Source organism: Populus nigra, chromosome 1, assembly GCF_951802175.1.
Source record: "Populus nigra chromosome 1, ddPopNigr1.1, whole genome shotgun sequence".
Taxonomy (NCBI): domain Eukaryota; kingdom Viridiplantae; phylum Streptophyta; class Magnoliopsida; order Malpighiales; family Salicaceae; genus Populus; species Populus nigra.
Window position 1 is genome coordinate 3368220 of NC_084852.1, and position 20830 is coordinate 3389049.

General features: G+C 36.3%; 1 protein-coding gene across 1 annotated transcript; it reads right to left on the bottom strand.

Annotated features, from left to right (window-relative positions):
* Positions 1-14643: 14643 nt before the first annotated feature.
* Positions 14644-20237, bottom strand: LOC133671072 (probable disease resistance protein At4g27220). Its single transcript, XM_062091700.1, has 5 exons — positions 20047-20237; positions 16821-19954; positions 15451-16083; positions 14999-15339; positions 14644-14884 (listed from the first exon to the last, which is right to left on the bottom strand). Exons 2-4 carry the CDS (start codon positions 19941-19943, stop codon positions 15058-15060), a joined length of 4038 nt encoding a protein of 1345 aa, XP_061947684.1. The 5' UTR covers positions 19944-19954; positions 20047-20237; the 3' UTR covers positions 14644-14884; positions 14999-15057.
* Positions 20238-20830: the final 593 nt, after the last annotated feature.

A 20830-nucleotide genomic window follows, 5' to 3' on the forward strand; every position in this document is an offset into this window, starting at 1 on the left:
GGATACTGTCTCCTCGGCCTTGACAGTTACTAACATCCCATTCATGATATACTTCAGGCATTGATGCAATGACGAAGCTACTGCCCCCGCTGCATGAATCCAAGGTCTTCCTAACAGCATACTATAGGAAGGGTGGATATCCATAACTTGAAGTGTTACTAGGAACATTTGTGGTCCCACATATAGCTCCACTTCTAAAGTCCCAATTATTGGCCTAGGCGAGCCATCATACGCTCTAGCCATCATAGTACTGGGCTTTATATGGGATTCATCGATCGGCATTTCTTCCAGAATGTGCTTTGGCAACACGTTAAGGGCCGAGCCATTATCAATGAGTACTTTTCCTATGAGGCAGTCCTTGCACCTAACCGTAATGTATAAGGGCTTGTTATGTCCGGTACCTTCAGCATCAAGTTCATCAGCCGTGAAGTATAGGTAATTAGTTGCATGGATCCTCCCTACTAGATGCTCCATGGTTTTATGTTCAATGTCTTGGGGTACATATGCCTCATTCAATACCTTTTGCAAGGCGTTTCGATGCGGCTCAGAGCTGAGTATCAAGGACATCAGGGAGATCCTAGCTGGAGTCTTCTTTAGTTGATCTACTATGCAATATTCACTATGCTTGATCAACTTCAAGAATTCATTCGACTCCTCTTCCGTTACCGGCTTATTGACTTCTAGTGCTTTGTCTAGATCCACCACTTCTTTACCCTTTCCTTTTCTCAACTCCTCAGGCGTAAAGCAACGACCACTCCTGGTTAAGCCACTTATCTCAGTCTGGAACAAAGGAAAAGGAGCTCGAACGTTGGAGGTATAACCATAATTATAAGGCATGGCGTTATGATTCCCTTTTGTGTAGGATGGTTTAACCAAGATTAGCCTTGGGGGCCCATTAGCCGTTTGTTGGATCCTGCATACTCCTGTCATCTCATCTTGACCTTCCATCATGCTCACCTCAACCCTGCTCTCCATGGGTTCAATTCTCAATTGCCCCATTTTTAACATTTTTGCAATTATTTCCCCAAACTTGATGCAATCTTCAATATGATGTCCATCTCTTCCATGGAACTCACAATAATCACCCACCGCCGGATGGCTTCCCACATTCGCCTCTAGAAATCCTGATCGTACTAACATGTCGTACATCTTTTCCATAGACACCTTCAACATCTTGCATTGATTTCCAACTTCTATCATGCTTATTCCACTACTACTTGAGGCATGTTTAGGCAACGGGTTTGAATTAATGTTGGGCTTGTCTTCAAATGATACCCATCCTATCTTAATAAGCTCCAACAATCTTTTCTTAAAAGCGTAACAGGTTTCAATCCTATGCCCGGGATTACCCGCATGGTACTCACAAGTCAACTCGGGCTTGTACCAAATTGGGAATGGTGGTTGTAATGGTAGTGTAGGGATAGGAGCGATGTGCCCAATGCTCAATAGTTTGGCGTACAAGTCCTTCAAAGGCATGGGTAGTGGCGGTAGTTGTTCTGAAGGGTATCTTATATAGGGTCTTTGGTAGTGATTTTGGTGGTTTGACTGGTTATTTGTTCGACTGGGGGAAAAAGGTTGGTTAAAGTTCATGTGTGAGAATTGAGAGGTAGGTACTTGTGGATTGTGGGAATCTACTTTCTTGCCCTTATACCCGCCTTCCAAGTGGTTAATATCACCTTCTCTCTTTCTTCCAATAAAACCCTTCTTTTCCACTGGCTCAGCTATACGTCCAGCTTTAATCCCTTGCTCTATCCTTTCAGCTATGCGTACCGCATCGTAGAAATGCTGAGACGAGCTACCCATTAAATGCTCATAATAAGGTGCCTTGAAGGTATTGGCAAACAAGGTCACCATTTCTGTTTCTATCAGAGGGGGTTGGACATGCACGGCCTCATCCCTCCACCTTTGTGCATAAGCCCTTACCGACTCCTGGCTCTTTTTCTCCATTACCATTAGACTTGTTCGATCAGGGGCGATTTCCATGTTAAACTTGTACTGTTTGAGGAAAGCCTCCACCAAGTCTCTCCAACTTCTGATCTTGACACTATCTAACCTCATGTACCAACTCAAAGCGGACCCTGAGAGGCTATCCTGAAAGAAATAGATTAGCAGCTTATCATCGCGGATCACTTCTGCCATTTTATTACAGTAGGAACGAAGGTGAGTGTTTGGGCATTCCAAACCAGTGTACTTAATGAACTCTGGTATCCTGAAATCTTTTGGTACCACGATGTTTGGTACCAGACATACTTCAGCTGCTCGCATAGGGTCAAACCAGTCATTACCCTCAACTGCCCTTAATCTTTCTTCCAAAGCAAACAACTTGTCCTGGTCCATCAGACTGGGAGACCTATTATCCGGGGTTCCTTCCGCTGTTAAGTCAACAGTGAATGGAGCATGAGTTGGTAGAATAGGAGTAATAGGCACAAACTGCTGCCCATTGGCCGAGTTTGCCCCCTGGTTTTGAGATGTTTGAGGAATGTGAACTGCTGGTGCTTCTTCAAGCTGTTGTGCTGATGTTCCCTCCCCATTCTTAGCTCTTAGAAGCTGCTCCAGTAAGCCGGTTAGCCGAGAAACTTCATTCTTTACGGACTCCAACTCGGTCTGATAATGTGACTCTAAGTGAGCTCTCTCTTCGTTTTCCATTCTTGCTCGAGACCGGGTGTTGTGGATTTTGGATGTGGGACCTATGTTTCACGATCTGGACGTGCATATGATAATTTATAAACAAATGCGTGATGCATTTATGATGCATTTAGTCATGATTCCAGCTCAAAAAACCTGGTTTGATGAATTATTAATCTTGATGCAAAGGAAAGTAAGATACATATCCTAAGGACAGGTTCTATGTATTACGTGAGAGCGGGTAGGTTTTCTATCTGGTCTCGAAGGGTCTCATATCTGCCTAGTGACGTTCTTCGTAAAGACAGTATGGGGGCGTTGCAAGGAATAGTTAAGGTAAGTATACCCACCATTACCGAGCAGGCACTCAGATATGAGTTGGGTGTTTCACGCATCTGAACCCTGACCAATAGTCATAAGGCAGATCGCTACTCCCCCACCTAACTTAAAGCTTGTGTGTGCTTCTCAAAATTAAAGTATGTGATGCATGTGACAGTTCTATACAAATGCATGAACAATATTGCGTAAAAATATTTAAAGCATATAAGCAGATAACAAAAGGAAAGGCAAATTAACAATAAACACATGAAAACACAAATAAATCAGACAAAAACAAAGCTTAGTCCACAAGGTCCCCAATGGAGTCGCCATTCTGTCGCGGGGTCCGCGGCGTCGCGGCGAAATATTCCATTTTTAAATCTAGGAAATGTGTGGTATCTATTTGGCAAGTGTGGGGAGACAAAAAATATTGTCTTTTGTTGGTAGAAAATGGAATGGGAGTCGCCACCTAGTATTTTGGTTACTAGGAACCCTAACTGGTCTCAAAGATTGGGTACGGGGACTGGTTGCGTAAAGGGAAGGTATTAGCACCCCAAATACGCCCTACCTAAGGTAAGCTGCATTGTTTATTTGTCTGATAAAATTTAAGGTCTCGTTGTGTTTCCTAGTTGTTGGTCCGTCTATGGTTCAAGAAAAGTCCTCCTCAATAAGGAGATCCTTATCTTATCGGGTAAAACCTAACCGTTCTAACGTCTATGCAAAAAAAACATATTTAAACAGGAATACGTTTTACGTATAAATTCGTAATCCCATATACTAAAAGAAGAAAAAAAAGATTTTTTTAGAATTTTTGAAATATTGGCCTAGTTCTCATGGCTTAAATAAACCGGTTATAAAAGCCAAAATGCATGTTAATACATATATTGTTTTTTGAATCTTTCTTTGTTGTATGAAAATATGATGTTATAATATTTATATATATATATATTGGAGAGACTAGGCCGTATGCATGAAAACAAAACATTTTAAAATTATTTTATTTTTTATGTCTTGACGAAAATCGGGTATTTTAATACCGGATTTGTATCTTTACAGTATAAAAATACAACCAAATATTAATCCACTTTGATAAAAATATTCAGAAAAATCAACAATATTCTTAAAGATATTTAGAAAAATTTTGAAGGCAAAAGACATTTTTTATTTTGAAAATGTTTGATGTTTTGATGAAAACCGGGTATTTTAATACCGGATTTGTATCTTTACAGTATAAAAATACCAACCGATATTAATAAAAAATAATAATAAAATTACGGAAAATCACATATTTTTTTTAAATAAGTTTTTCAGAATTTTCTTAAAATTTTTTTCATATATATATATATATATATAAATAAAACAAAAAAACAAAATAATATATATAATATATAATATTAAATGGGCTGGGCTGGTCCGGCCCAACCAATTGGGCTGGGCCAGACTCAGCCCCAAAGGTGTTGGGCCGATCTCGGCCCAAAATGGATTGGGCCGATTCCGGCCCAAGTACTATTATTCTCTTCTGGGCCAGACCCGGCCCAGAATACAGGACTGGGCCAGGATCCGCCTGGCCCAGACCAAAACAGGCGGGGGGGGGGGGGGAATTATTTCCCCCCGCCACCCCTGCATGCAGAACGTTATACGTTCTGCATGCAGAGAAGAAAAAAAGAAATTAAACGCCGGAAAAAGGGGAGGCCGAAGGGTTACCTGGCGCGGAGGCGGTGGCTTGCTGCGTTTCTGGCGGGGCTGTGGCGGAGGCTGGTGGCGGCGTCTTGGCTCACGGACGGCGGCTCCAAGCGGCAGTGGCAGTGCTCTGTTTTACAGTGTTTCCGGTGACCCTCCGGTTTGGTTTCACTCCAGTTTTCAACTTTTCCTTCCTCTTCCAATGTTTCGGTCTTTTTCTTTCTTCCCTTCACTCTCTTCTCTCGGTCTATTTTCTTTTTTTTTTGTTTTTTTTTTTGTTTTCTCGCCTCTCTCGGTCCTCTCTCCCGGTCTCCTCCTTCGTCCTCTCCTCTCCTTTTCTTCGGGTATTCCCTCTCTCGGCTCCTCCCTCCTTTCGGGTCACTTTCCCTCTCCTTTCGGGTCTCTCTTTTTTCCTCTTCTTTCCTTCGTTTTCCCCTCTCCCTTTTCTCTTTCGGTCTTCTCCTTTTCCCCCTCTGTTTTTTTCGTTTTTACTCTCCCCACTGTTTCTACGTTTTTGCTCTATATTTATAGGAGCGAAAGGGCGTTGGGCCCTTCATTAGTGCGCCATGGGGAGCGGGTTTCGCGGCGGCTGGTCGGCCACCACCCGCGATAGCCATGCGCCGTTCCCTTGCTTTCGACAGTGTGAACGGCCGGTCGGCCAATAGCTTCGGTCGGTGGTCCAGGGAGTGGGGCTTCGGGTCGGTGAGGTGTGTGGTCTAGAGAGAGAGGAAATGTGTTTTTTTATAAAGAAGAAATAACAAAGGAAACCATGTTTTTCTTCCCCCCGTGCTGCATGTCCAGGGGAGGAAGAAAGAGGAACAGTGTCGTTCAAAACGACACCGTTCCGTCTTCTTTTTTTTTTTATATATATATATATATATATATATATACATGAAACGGTGTCGTTTTAGGCAAAACGCGCCGTTTCATTTAAGTCCTGCAAGACGCCAAAACGCGTCAATTTGCAAAGCAGCCCTCAATCATCTTTTGTCCCTTCAATTGCATCCCTGCCGAATTCGAACCTCGTCCCTATATTTGGCCGCCTTTTTCACTTTGGTCCTTGGCCTTTGATTTCTGCAATTGAGCCCTTAATTGATCAATAAACTTCCAATTTCTTCAATTAGGCCCCTGATTCAATTAATTCCAGCCCCCCTACTTGCGCGCCTCTTCAATTTTGGTCCCTGGTCTTGGATTTCTTCAATTAAGTCCCTAATTGGCCCTTAAACTTCAATATTTATGCAATTAAGCCCCTGATTTGACTTAATAAATTCCTAAAAAATATATTTTGGCCCCAGAACTTAAATTTCTTCTAATTAAAGCCCAAATTGACTTAAAAATCAATTTTTCTTGCAATCAAATCCCTTATAAAATCATTTAAAAATCCAATTAAATCCATAAACATCCAAATTTGGGTTTTTCTCCTCAAATATCCAAATTTTCCTTCTCAACAGGGCTCTCTTTCTCCAAGAATATACTGTAAAAAATCCCAACTTTGTATTTTTAACCTTATTGACCAATTTTCCGACCATTTTCTGAGCGCTTCTGCCTCCTGTTATTTTTTCTTAACCTCCTTTGGCTATATATATATTTTTATATATATATATATTTTGTAGGGGACCCAAAAATGGGTTACAACAGTTACTGTCTGACTTTGAATTGTTACTGTTCAATTTCCAACTGTTACTGTCTGACTTTGAATTTTTACTGTCTGAACACTCATCAGATTTTTAACTATATCTAAAGTTCTAAAACTCCATTTTAAGTGAGATTGATCTCGTTAGAAAGCTAAGACACAAGGCTACCAGTTCTCTGAGGAAGGAGAACCCAGTTCTGCCTCCAACATAGTCAAAATTGCTCATCAACTAATCAGTCCTACTGCCCTACATAATCAATCACGACTCAGTTTCGGTTGGTAACCCATAACTGGAGTTCTACATCTTCAAATTGAGCAAGACTAGTTTTCTTAGTTAGCTAACATTCAAATCTATAATTTCTATGAGGAATCTAATCCTAATTCCCTCATCCTCCTATCCAAAATCTCACCGAAAGTCAGGAGACAAGTCTGTCCAGATTTATCTCCCCCTCCCCTTCACACAATACTTTCATAAACTACATACCACACATATAAATTAACTTAATCTCAACAATATGTACTTTTTCCTCAATTTATGTCTAAGAACCCCAACCTATGATTCAATATCAAGGCATCAATTTTTTTATTGAATTTAAAAATGAATTTTTTTTAAGCTCATGTTTAGAATACCTTACCTGCTACAAAATAAGATCTTGATCTTCAACCAGTTAAAGATTTTCAACTCCCTCCTTTCTTTTCTTCTTGTTCAATTTCTTGGTAATCCTTCGCTCTCAAGTGTTTATCCCATCTATAAGCTCTAAATCTTGGATGGGTTCTTGAAATGTTAGTGTTTCTCTCTTGATTTCTCAAGAATGGGTATAAAACTCTCTATCTTCTCTCCTTATGGTTCCTACAGATTTTGTTTTGGTGAGGAGAGAGTATTTATACTCTATATTTTTTCTTATTTGCATTTAGGCCCCCCTTTTCCTTTAAGTGTATTTTTTTTCTCTTCAATTAAATCCAACCCTTAACAGTACTGGGTTCATTATAATATCTCGAATTATTTCACCTGGAAATTCATATTCAAAATTTTGTGAATTCCTGTTTTTTATTTAACCATATGCATGAATTTATTCACTTTTATTTATTTATTTTTCTTGGGGTTTACATTCTCCCCTCCTAATAGAAATTTTCTCCTCAAAATTTGAGTGATGTACCTGAATTTATAAACAAGTCGAGGAATTTTCGTCTCATTTCTGATTCTCTCTCCCATGTTTCTTCCTCGATTTGTGAGCTTCACCATATGACTCTAATGATGGGAACTTTCTTATTACGAAGTTCTTTCTCGCCCCAATCGAGTATCTTTATTGGTCTTACCTCAAGTGTTAAGTCTTCTTTTACCTCCACTGGCACTTGAGGTAACACTCTCGAAGGGTTTACATCGGCTTTTCGCAGCAAAGAAACATGGAATACATTGTGAACCTTGGCCAACTATGAGGGCAAGTTTATTTCATATGCTACAGGTCCCATATGTTTTTGGATTTCAAATGGTCCAATGAACCTTGGGGCTAACTTTCCCTTCATGATGAATCTCAGCATGTGCTTCCATGGAGCTACCTTCAAAAATACTTTATCTCCAAGACAAAATTCAAGTGGTCTTCTTTGAATATTTGCATTCTTCTTCTGTTTATCCTGAGCCGCCTTTATTCGATCCTTAATAATCCTCACTTTTTCAGTAGTGATTTGTACTAATTCTGCCCTATACAACTTTTTGTCCCCAACTTCTTCCCAACACAGGGTGTCCTACACTTTCTGCCATAAAGAGCTTCAAATGGGGCCATTCCAGTTGTTGTCTAATAACTATTGTTATACATGAATTCTACTAGTGACAGGTGCTCCTCCCAGTTTCCACCAAATTCCAAAGCATATGCCCTTAGTAAATCTTCTAAGATATGAATAACTCTCTCAGATTGGCCATCAGTCTGCGGATGAAAGGCAGTACTGATACTCAAATTTGTTCCCAAGGCATGTTGTATGCTCGGCCAGAGACGTGAAGTAAATCTTGGGTCTCGGTCTGAAACAATTGATGTTGGGACTCCATGAAACCTTACAACTTCGTTCACATAAATCTTAGCCAACTTGTCAACTGGATCTGTCATCTTTACTGGTAGGAAAAGGGCAGACTTTGTAAGACCCAGACTTTTGGCCCAAACCCAAGCCCAAGCCAGCCCAAACCCAACTTAAGTTAACCTAGGTATTTAAGGAAGAGTTGCAAGAGAATTTATTTCCTCTCTTCTAATTCCTGTAGCTGTCGTGACCCTCTCCTCATCAAACCAAGGATTTCAGTTTTTGATCTTGAGTTTTGGGTTTAAGAAAAGTGGAAGTAGCAAGTAAGTGATTCTCTCTCATGTTACTTTTAAATATGATTTGTTTATGGAAGGATTAAAAAGAGAGAGAGAGAGAGAGAGATTAGGGTTTATAAGGATTAGAAGTTTATGTTGTTAAGATTGATTTATGATTATTAAGGGTTTAATGTTAGGTGATTAATTAGTATGTTGTTAGAAATAAGGATTTGTGAGTTGATTTGTTTAAATTAATTTTTATGGGTTAAGAAATTCATTTTTTACCTTGCTGGAAAATCTGGACAGAATGGTCTTGAGGTTGAAGATGACCAAATTTTATTTTGGTCCTTGATTTATGAAAATTTTAGTTTAGTCCCTAAACTTTGGAAAAATTACAATTCGACCCCTAAATGTATTTTGAGATTCTGGAAAGTGTTATTATGAGGTTTAGGATGATGAATCTCAGTTGATAATTGATTTGGAATATTTTCAGTTTGGTCCCTCAATTTTGGGAATTTACATTTTAGTCCCTAAACTTTATAAAAATTACAGTTCGGTCCCTGGTTCATTCTAGACAGAATTAAGGATGGTTTATGGGTGAAATTTCAGTATGGTTATGGAAATTACAGTTTGGTCCAGTTTTGGTAAAATTACATTTTGGTCCCTGTTTTGGATAATTGTTGTTTTAGTCCCTAAACCTAGGAGACTAAACCTGGTTTTCTTTTATGCATTGGAATCTTTTATTTGTGTTGCTTTGAGTTGCTTTTGAGTATATTTTCTATATTTATTGTAGGTTCTCCTAACGATCCTCAATAGGTTTTTCGGGTCTTTCATCTGATATTCTTTTTAGTTTTATATTTTCCGGGTGAGTGGGATAATCTTCAATATGCATATATTATAAATAAATATGTATGTTGATTATACAATGAGTAGTAGTTAATTTCTTGAATATTTATATATTTTGCCTTATTTTCCGAGTACTCATTTATTCTTGAATTTGCACTCGCAATCTGTTAAACTAAATTCTATTTGATATGATATACGTTTCTTTGATGATTCTGTGAATATCTATTATGCCTTGATATGGGACTTGTCAGTAACTCCATGCTAACAGAGAGTAGTTAGCCTATGTGCACATAGTATTCTGTATACCTAGCTGGTGAGAGAGGCATCAGCCTGTGGCGACTGATCATCCCACAGTGGTCACCTTCGGGTGTCATCTGGTCACCTATGGGTGTCATTTGGTCACCTTCGGGTGTCATCTGATCTCTGACATGTATTCCACTACGTTATGATAATATGTTTAGTATGTATATGTATATGTATATCAAGATAAATCATCTTGCAAACTATTAATATTATAAATATCTAAAATATATATTAAATATTATTCCCTCACTGAGTTGGTTGAACTCACCCCTCATTCTTAATATTATTTCTGGTTCTTAGTTTCTGATAGCAGTTGGACTTGTAGAGTGTTCTTGCTTCTTCAGTTTTGGTCGGTATGCCTTGCTTGTTTTGCGAGACTTTCCTTTTAGTTTTGATTCTATGTCTTAAACGCTCCACTATTACCTTGTTTTAAATAAGTTTGGATTTTGACAATGTAATGAGTATTATGGATTATTGTTTTTATCTTAATTACTTATGAAGAGTTTTAAACTATCTTTTGGTTTCATCAGTTTTGAATAATATAATATTTCTGAAGATTATGAAATGTGGCGTATTTTTGAATAAATTGTTTTTTTGATATGTCTGTTTTGAGGCTTAGCGTAGGTGGGGTGTCCTTTCGACACCGCTCCTGCGTTGCCGGTCATGGACCTGGGATTCGGGTCGTGACAGACTTAGTTAGTCGATCCACAATGACTCAGATTGCATCATTTCCCCTCCTCTAGGCATCATTCATGAAAAGTAACTTCTGACTTCAAGTCATAATTTAAAGTAACTTTCGATTATTAACTGTGAAATAACAAACTTTCGATTTAAGTCCAAATTTTGATTGTATATGGTTCAGTTTTGTAAATTAATTTAAGTTGTTTTTTTTTTTACTTTTTACTCAAGAAAAAATTATATCATAAGTTAAAATTTTAAAATTTTATTTTTTTATTAAAGTAAAGCTTTGACTCAATTTTATAACAAATCTTGATTTAAGTCAAAATTTAAATTATATTTGGTACGAGTTTTGACTAGAATTAACTTTTGATTTAAATCAAAACTTATGACAAAATCAAGTCAAAATTTTGGGATTGAGAATGGAGTTATAGAAGTTTTTAGGGTTTAATAATGAATTACATTTTCATAAATATCAGAGCAAAATTAAAGATTTTAGAAGAAGATTCGAAGATTGAGCTTTTGAAGATCGAGCTTTAATTGAGCACAATTACAAGCACATCATGTGGTTGTAAGAGGTCAATGGAATGGACAAGTAGACACCAAGCGATTAATAATTGAGCAGTTTAAAAAAAGGCACTGTTTGATTGGAGGAAAACATTGTATTTGGGGACCATTATTCTACTTTTAGGGACCTCCAAAACAATAAATCATCATAACTAAGAATAATAAACTTCATAAAATGCAAAAATTTCCCTTTATTTTCCTACTCAATTTTCTCATGATTCAAACACAAATGTTCCTTCTGCTTTAATTGGTGGTTAATTATTTATTCAACACATAAAAACGTGTTTGGTATCTAAGAAACTACAGGAAAATGAACGACTAAACTGACAAATTATAATAAAGAGAACATGGATGAAATCATAAGTAGTACAAACTTTAGGGACTGATTTGATTTTTTAATTCCAACACGAAAATTGAGTATGAGAAAGGAGAAAAGAAAAAACACTTTGGGCCAATGACCAAGCCAGGTTGGCTGGGTCTAGCCCAACCCAATCGCCTGAGCTGGGCCCAACCCCAAAAAATAAAAAAAATAAAAAAATAAAAAATATGTGCATGCATAAATAAAAATAATAATATAGATTTATTGGTTTATTCATTGATTCCAGAGTCAGGAATAAAAATACTGATATAAATTTATTTTATTTTATTTTATTTAGTTACATAAAAAAATAAAAAATATGTGTATGCATAAAAATATTTTTTTTTTCATTAACTTACGCTAGAGTCAAGAATAAAAATATAGATTTAAATTTATTTTGTTTTATAACTATATAATATTTACCAAAGCCAGAGTTAGAAGTATTTGTAGTTGAATATTCACTAGCACCAAAGTAAGGAATATTATAAGCAAATCATCATAGCAAAAATTAATAAACATTTAGCAATTTAAGACAAAATCAGCAATGTAATCGGCCTTAGGCAGAACGTTTAAGGAGTGATAATATCTTCCTTTTTACGTAACCAGTTCTGAACCATAGAATCTCTGTTAACCAGTTAGGATTCCTAATAACCATAAAACTAAGTGATGACTCCTTAAACAAGACCATTTTCTATCAAAGAACAAGATGCCAGAAATCTGTTCTTTTCCAATGTTATTTTTTAAGGCCGCCGCGATGTTAGGTTTGACAGAATGACGACTCCACTAGGGAATTTTAGGACTAATCTTTGCTTTATGTCTTATTATTGCTATTTTGTTTGTTTTGTTTGTTTGCTTATTTTTCCTGCATTTAATGCTTTAGCATGCATCCTTGTTTATGTTGTCATGCATCACTTTGAGAGCACACACTTTACAATCTAGGATAAGTGGGAAAGTAGCGGCTCCCCAACGACTTTAGCTTGGGTAAGACTCGTGAAACCATCCAACTCTCGCTTGATTGTTTACTTGGAAGTGGTTGATATGCCAAACTGATATTACTCAAAGCTTTTATCTTCACACTACTTGTAAGTCTCATATCAACCTTTCAAGGACGATCACTGAGCATGTGAGAAACCATTTGAAACTAGATAATGACTAACCCCTTGATGCACTCAACAATTAGGATCTTCCTACTAGGTTGTCACCCCTTGAAGGACAAGTTTGCATTTCATACGTATTTTTTTAATTGAATCAATATTTTTGAATAAATTGTGTTGTAACCCATTTTTGGGTCCTCGCACAAAAAAGGAAAAAATACAAAAAAATAAAAAGTATATTATAAAAAAATAATAGCAGTGAAAAGAGGATGCCAGAACACTCAGAAAATGGTTAAAAATTGGTTGAGGAGGTTCAAAAATACAAAGATTAAAATTTAACAGTATTTTGTTGACTAATGAGAGCCTTATTAACAAAGAAAATTCAATTTGAGAAAGAAAAGTCTAAAATCAGATGTTTATGGACTCAATTAAATTTTATTGAAGATTTAATTGAATTTATGGAGGGTTTTATTGCAATAAAAATTGATTTTGGAGTTAATTTGAGCTTTAATTGGAAGAAATTAAAGTTCTGGGGTCAAACTATAATTTTTTAAAGTTAATTTGGTCAAATCAGGGGCTTAATTGCATAAATATTGAAGTTTGATGGCCAATTAGGGACTTAATTGAAGAAATCCAAAACCAAGGACCAAACTGGAAAAGGCGCATAAATAGAGGGGCTATAATTAAATTGAATTAGGGGCCAAATTGAAGAAATTAGAGGTTTATTGCTTAATTGAGGGTCAAATTGCATAAATTCAAGATCAAGGACCAAAGTGAAAAAGGCGGCCAACTTCAAGGCCACTGTTTGATTTTTGGCAAGGATGCAATTGCATTGATTTTTAAATCAAAATTGCAATTAAGGACTCAATTGAACAAATCACAAATTGAGAATCAATGTGAACTTTGACACATTTTTACCGCCTTTTTTTTTAAATGAAACAGCATGTTTTGTCTGAAACGACGTCATTTCAAACACTGTTCATTTTTAAAAAAAAAACAAAGGAAGCCCGAAACGGTGCCGTTTTGATGGCACTGTGGGTCTTCTTCTTCCCCTGGACGCGCGAGGCAGGGGAAGAAGAAGATTTTTCTTCTTTTGTTCTCACCGAATTCCCCTCTCAAAAAGACGCCGACTCCTTTTTAAAAAGACATCGACAACCCACACTTTTCACGTGTTGTAAGGGCGGTGGAGGGGCGGCAGCACAGTGGCCGCCCCATCCATATCCCTCCCCTGTTTTTGCCTATAAAAATAGGGGGGGCAGCAGAAAAAGTAAAGGAAAAAAAAAAAAACAGAACGAGAGCAAAGAACAAAGGAGAAGAGAGAGAGCAGAATAGAGGGAAAAAACCGAAAGAAGAAAAAAAAGAAAAAGAAGCAAGAAAGAATGAAAAACAGAGGAGAGAGAGAGAAGAAAAAAACTATATCAAAATTATTTTTGACTTCTTCAATTGTGGATACAATCAATGTTATTAAAATCTAGTTAAACATAAAATTATTTTAAACATCACTATATCAAAAACTTTTATTTTAAACATCACTATATCAATGATGCAGCAATAAAATATACCCATATAAGAGTAGACTAGCCGAGTCAAAAGGAGTGTTACCTCATCTGGTATTTAAAGTTGGATAACTATTATTTTTTAAAATATTTTTATTTAAAAATATATTAAAATAATATTTTATCCAATTTTTAATATTGATATATAAAAAAATTAATAAATATAAAAAAATCAAATTTTATCCAATTTTTATTTGGAATACAATATCAACCGCGGCATATCCAAGAAAAATCTATTTAGAAACGAAGATATTCGAAGAATGACAAAAAATAAATCAAACCAAAGCTGTGGAATTAGAATCCAAAAGATGGACCAAATTTGTCTCTACAGTGAATCATCTTGGTAGTGGGGTCAAAACTTGATGGAGAAATAATTATTTATTTATCAAAACAATTATTTATTGTAGAGAAAAACCAAACTCAATTCCATTTGATCAAAATCACACCATCAAAGAAAACAAGAAAGAAGGTATTTAATTGATATAATAATAAAAAAAGTTGGTATACTAATATAAGAAAAATAAAAATCTTAAGCAATAACATTTATTCCAGATCTTAAGCATCATTACTAGGCCTATTTCAAAACCACATAAAGAATTGTAATAGAAACAGAACATCAAAATCACAGAGAAAGCATGGTGATGAGGCAAGTACACAAGTCGTAAAGCCATTAGTTTGAGAAGGAAGGAGAAAGAAAATCCACACATTAAACAACAAGCACACACAAAGCCATTATTTCTTGAAGGTTCACACGGCAAACACATAGATAAGTCAATATTGTTCTTTTGGGAGTTCTATAAAATCACAATACAAAGCCATATTGTCAATAAAACAGTGGAAATCACTTCCTCAAAATAAAAAACATTCGCAGCACCACAGCTCAAAGACATCAATCTCCGTGAAATCACCAAATGTCGAGGTGATCATGTAATAGGTAACCAACCAACCTGATGCAAACATGAAGAACAACGACCATCAAGGCATATTGCATATGATGATTTAATTCAACCATTTAAAGTTGAAGGAAAAGGAGAGAAGATAAATAATTGCAGCCATATTACCTTCAAGAATTAATTATTAGCTTGTTTTTCAAATTCCAATGCCAGGCTTATCATCTGACTTAATCATCATGACCACCTCCATCCTCGTCTTCTTCCTCTTCCTCTTCCTCTTCATCTTCATCTTCATCTTCCTCTTCCACCTCCCATTCCTCTGCCTCTTCATCTTCATCTTCATCTTCCACCTCCCATTCCTCTGCATCTTCATCTTCATCTTCATCTTCATCTTCATCTTCCTCTTCCCATTCCTCTTCCTCTCCCCACTCATTATTTCGGGTCCACATTCTACAAGTGGTGGTTGGCACGAAGAAACCAGTTCTTGGATCCTCAGCTACTTGAGATACCTGCAAAACCGATTCAAGCATGGCATACACATTCTAACTTGTAAGTCTTATTATTGAGAGAAACAAAAAACACTAAAAGAGAGGCAAGAAACCAAGTCAAATAAGCAGCACCTCTGATTGAGCACTCATTGAACCATTTGTTCCAATAGCAAATTTTGTGGTCAGCTTTGGACATTCATACACCTCCAACTTCTCCAAACGAGGGAATAAGAAATCATGACACCCAAGACTGAAGCAGACAATGCTTGGTAATTCTTTTAGAGACAACTTTTGCAGATAAGGGAGCACCATCTTCTTCTCAACATTAACAGGTGAAGCATGATCATCCTGCCCAAATACACCCACTAGTTGAGAGGATTCACTTACTTTAAGTATTTGGAGCTTTGGGAGACCTGAAGTCATGGCTACTAGGAAGAGACTCTTCAATTTGTTGCATCTTCTGATTTCAAGTCGACACAAATTGGGGAAGCATAAAGATTGGAGATCACTTCCTGACAATATTTGATTCTTTTCATCATCATTATTCTTAGCAATTATTTGCTCCAAATCCTTACAAGTTGATATCTTTAGAACTTTCAGTTGAACTATACTAGCAATCATGATGTCTGTAAATACATATCGCAGTCTCTTACAGTTCCTCACCACCAAAATAGTCAAATTGCTCAGCGGGAGACCTTTCCATATACAGCTCATGTTAGGTTCATACACAAAGTACAAATATAATTTTTCCAAACTTGTTAACCCCTGCATCAAAAGAAATTAAGGTACAATTTGTTAGATATAATTCCCGTTAATTTTTATGCACTTTGGGACTATTATTTTAAATTAGTTAAATTAAATGAAATCAAGAAAAAATTATACTTATTAACTCAAAAAATAGTTTTTTTTATAATTGATTTATAATAAGAAAAAATTATGACATTAACCAAAAATAAAAATATAAAAGAAAATAATTTTAATCTTACATATTAGTAAAACTTCTTGTATGTGTATATAAAATAAAAATGCTTTATTGTTGATCATTTATAATTATTATTTTTTCATATGAAAAGGTGAAAAAATTGTAAAGAAAAAACATGAAAAAATATAAAAATATATGTTTTTCAAACTCAATACAAATTTGTTGCTTTTGAAGTATTTTTAATGAGAAAGTTTCAATTTTTACTTCTTGACTCTAATTGTTTAGAAAATTGGATAAAAAAAACCATTTTTTATTAATTTTTTGAACCATCTGTCATAAGTTGCAGCAGTGAAACAAAAAACTCAATATTCTCATATGAAGCTTCATCGTCCTGTCCAAATACTTTCCATTAATTGGCGAAAGAGCCTCAATTTCACTCCTTTTAAATTCAATGGATGGCTAAAGGATTTGCTAGCATTTATCCATTACTTTAGTCTTAGAAATCTAAAGGAAGAAATAAGAAATTATCACAATTTAAATTTAAAAGGAAAAAATCAGGGGAGAAATATAAAGGACGTACTTGTAGTTGTGCCAACGAATTATCCGATTCTTCGTAGCCTTGAATTGTTAACACTTGCAAAGAAGGCAATTGGGCAGTAAAACTCTTTGGACCAAAAACGCTGCAACTTGAAAGAGACAATTTTGTTAGCTGAGGGAAGTTGATGATTCCATCTCTAGTGATTGCATCTCCTTCTCCACTGTAAAATATTTGCTTTAAATTATAAGCAAAAGAAATCATCATATGTTCCAGGTTCAGAAGACTTGGACACACGGAGACAGGGAAGACATGTTCCAGTTTATCACATTCACCTATAGAGAGAGTTTGTAATTCTGGGAAGCGAAGAGACTCTGGAATTATTTCCCTGTCACCACCATCCTGTTCTCTGATAAGACGCTTCAATTCATAGCATTGTTTCACCTGTAGTGTTTCCAGATGAATAAGACTTCGAGCGAGGGACGGTGTGAAGATAAATGTCAGTTTGTTAAGAGACAGCAACTCCAGATAAAAAAGATTTTGGAGGCTGACATGTCTAGTGGGCCCCTTCCATATACATTTGAGCTCAGGTAAATCTGACAACCGTAACGTTGTTAAAGATGACAGTAGCGGCAGCTCCTTCTCCTTGTTAGTTCCTTCTTCAGCCTCATCAAATTCAAATACCTCTTCCAATGATTTGCAGTCATAAGTTTTCACTCTCCTTAGATTTTTCAAAGCTTGCCGCCATTTTGCTGGAAACAGAGTGCGAATATCCCCACATTCTTTCACTTTGACATATTCTAATCTTTGTAAGAAGTCCTTTTGCGACCCATGGCCATGGGTGGTCATCTGACCAGAGGACAATACTATATTTCTTAAACCCTCCACTCTCCAAAAAAAAATATGAGACACGGTAGGAAACAACTGCTCAAATGTCTTTGCATTCAAGGATGTGGCGCTTATATCACCCAAATATAATCTTGTCGAGGTTGGGCATTCTTTATCGAGTTCTGAATACCAATCCCCTAACACTATATCATATTTGAGCAACCTGGGAAAAACAAAATCTCTGGGAATGCATTCAACCTTCGGTATCTTCAATGATAATACAGCTAAATGAGACAGCGAACTTAGTTCTGTTAGGCTTACATTGATTCCTTCTGCGCTGTCACATCCAACAACATCCCATCCCTTGAAGCTCTCATCCCCGATCAACAGTTCTTCTAACTTCTTCAACCTTGCAATCAAATTCACAGGAATCCTTCTTAGCAATTCACAACCTGTAACATCCAACAACCTTAACTCCTTGAGCTCCCCAATTTCATCAGGTAATTCTTCAATGGAGTCGCACCACATGAAAACAAGAATCTTAAGTCTTTGCAGCTTTCTCAACCAATTGAGGTCCTTGCATTCACACCTTCTCAACAGCAACGACTGAAGGTTCGTTGAGAGTTCAAGTGATTGCAATGACAAACACCCTCCATGTAGAGACAAAACTTCTATTGCTTTCATCCCTTCAAAAAACCTCTCTGGAACGTTCAAATCATCATCCAGTTCTAATAAAAGAACTTTGAGCTGTGGACACACCAATTCTTCAGGAAGTTCTGCTAGTTTATTGCCCATTAACGAAACTACTGTACAACCTCCAAAGCTTTTATTGCTCATTGGCCACCCCTTCAACCCAAAGCCAGCCTTTACCATGAATCCGTATTTTTCTGATGATGCTATCTGAATAGCAACATCACGAACCAAGTCATGCATTTTCACATATTCTTCACTTTTAGTTCCTAACAGCATACAACAATCTTTGAGGGTTTTTATCTCCACATAAACTCGTTCCCTTGCATCTTCAATGGACTCCGCATCTTGATGTAACCCGTAGCCAACTGCATATCTCGTCAAATCCTCAATTGGAATGTTGTAATCTTCTGGAAATAAACAGCATAGCAAGAAACATAATTTGGTTTTCTGGTGCTTCAAATAAGCATAACTCAACTTAAGACATGCATATGCATTTTTTTCTTCATCAATTTGTTCCATGTGCTGAAATTGAGAGTTTTTGAGCTCTTTAGACGCTACTTCCCACTCAACAGCAGATTTATCTCTTAAAGCCCTTCCCACTGTCACAAGTGCTATAGGCAATCCTTTACATTCTCTCGCAACCTTCTTTGCCACTGTGTTCAAGGTAGAGTCCTCATCATGTAAACCTGCATTAATTTTGAATAAAGCCCATGCTTCATTTTCAGTTAAGAGACTTAACAATACTTTTTGCTGGCACTCCATATAAGAACATATATCCTTAAGACGTGTTGTTAGAAGAATTTTACAACCCCCGTGAGCATCACCAAATGGTATCCCTATCTCTTCCAGGTTAATAACTCTCCAGACATCATCTACAATTATAAGAATCTTCTTTCCCTGCAGTCTCTGCCATAATCGATCTGCTCTCCCTTTTTTACTTTTCTCGTCAAAACGCAGACCTAAACTATCTGCCATTTGATCCTGAATGTCTGTGACATTTGGATTCTGGGACACCGTGGCTATCAAAACTTCATCAAAAAGACGCAACTCTTTTGCTCTCCTGCCTACTTCTTTCACCAGGGTGGTTTTACCAACCCCTCCCATGCCGTACAGTCCGATCATTTTAACACTGTCATCTTTGAGAGCTTTCATAATTTGTTCAAAAGCTTCTTTTGATGATTCTGAGGGTGTGAATCCCTTTGATGGAAGAAATTCTATGTCTTGAAGAGGTGCTTTGTGGGACACTGTTGGAAACTTTTTGCTATTTTCTTCAAGGTTTCTCAAAGTCTCCGTCTTCTTTGCCAGTGCCTTGCTTAACTTGAATTGTCGTATCCAATTTGGACACCAAGTAAAGCATTTGCCATTTTTTCCCGTTTCATTTTCCAAAGGATTCACACCTTTGATTTCGTTGTTTGCATCCTCCAGCCATTTGTTGACATCTTTCTCAATTTCTTCAGCGTTCCTTTCAGCAACTTCAACAACCTTTTGCAAACGATCTAGTGTCAAAGCCAGGTTCTTCTTTTGTTCATTGAATTCTTGAACAAAATTGTTGAAACAGAACATGTAACGGAACTGCCTTATTGCTGGTTCCACCAAGAGTTCTGCTATCTTAGATACAATGGATTCACCAACACTTTCGATAGCCATTTTCCACCAGTCTGAAAATCAGAGAAATAAGGATACCGACTATGAGATTGAGATATTACAAGTAAAATAGGCATTGAGAGAATGAGAATAGGAATTTTATTACCTTAATTTGGGAAAATATGTGCGAAAGGCAATAAATTAGCGGGAGGAACAAAAGGAGAAGGCCTTCAGCTCTGTATGGAATCCAGCTTCAAAAGCAACAAGGCAAGGAATAAGTATACCAATGAGCAATTAATTCCTTGTCCCCTCATCTGTAATATCTTTAAATTAATTTGTTATTAATTTTAAATTGTCACAATGTTGTTAATAAATTGTCATCAGTATTGTCAATAAAAAAAAAAACTCTATACATCAAAAGTTATAGTTACATGCTAATATTATGAATTCTAGCAAATGGATGTTAAAAATTGCATCCCTCTACAGGAATATTCATAAAGATATGCATATTACAAAAAAGTATGCAAGCTATAAAAATTACTTAAACAAGATCCAAGGTGTTGAAATATTTATTTTAAAGAGATAATTAAAAAAAATGGTTTTATTAAAAATATTGATGTCTGTTATGTTTATAAAAATTTTAGTTGAAGTTAAGTCATTTTTTTAGTGTTATATATAAATGACATATTTTTAATAAGAAATGACATATCTTTACTTCAACCAGTAAAGATTTGGTTCACCAAGAATTTATTTATAAAGAACATGAGTTAAATAATCTATATATTAGGAATAAAGATTTATAGAGATATATCTAAAAGGTTATTTGGTTATCCCAATTCACACACACACATACACACAAAATATTGAAATGATTTAGCATGAAAGAATATTCACACACGCGCACACACAAAATGTTGAAATGATTTAGCATGAAAGAATTTAAATGAGGA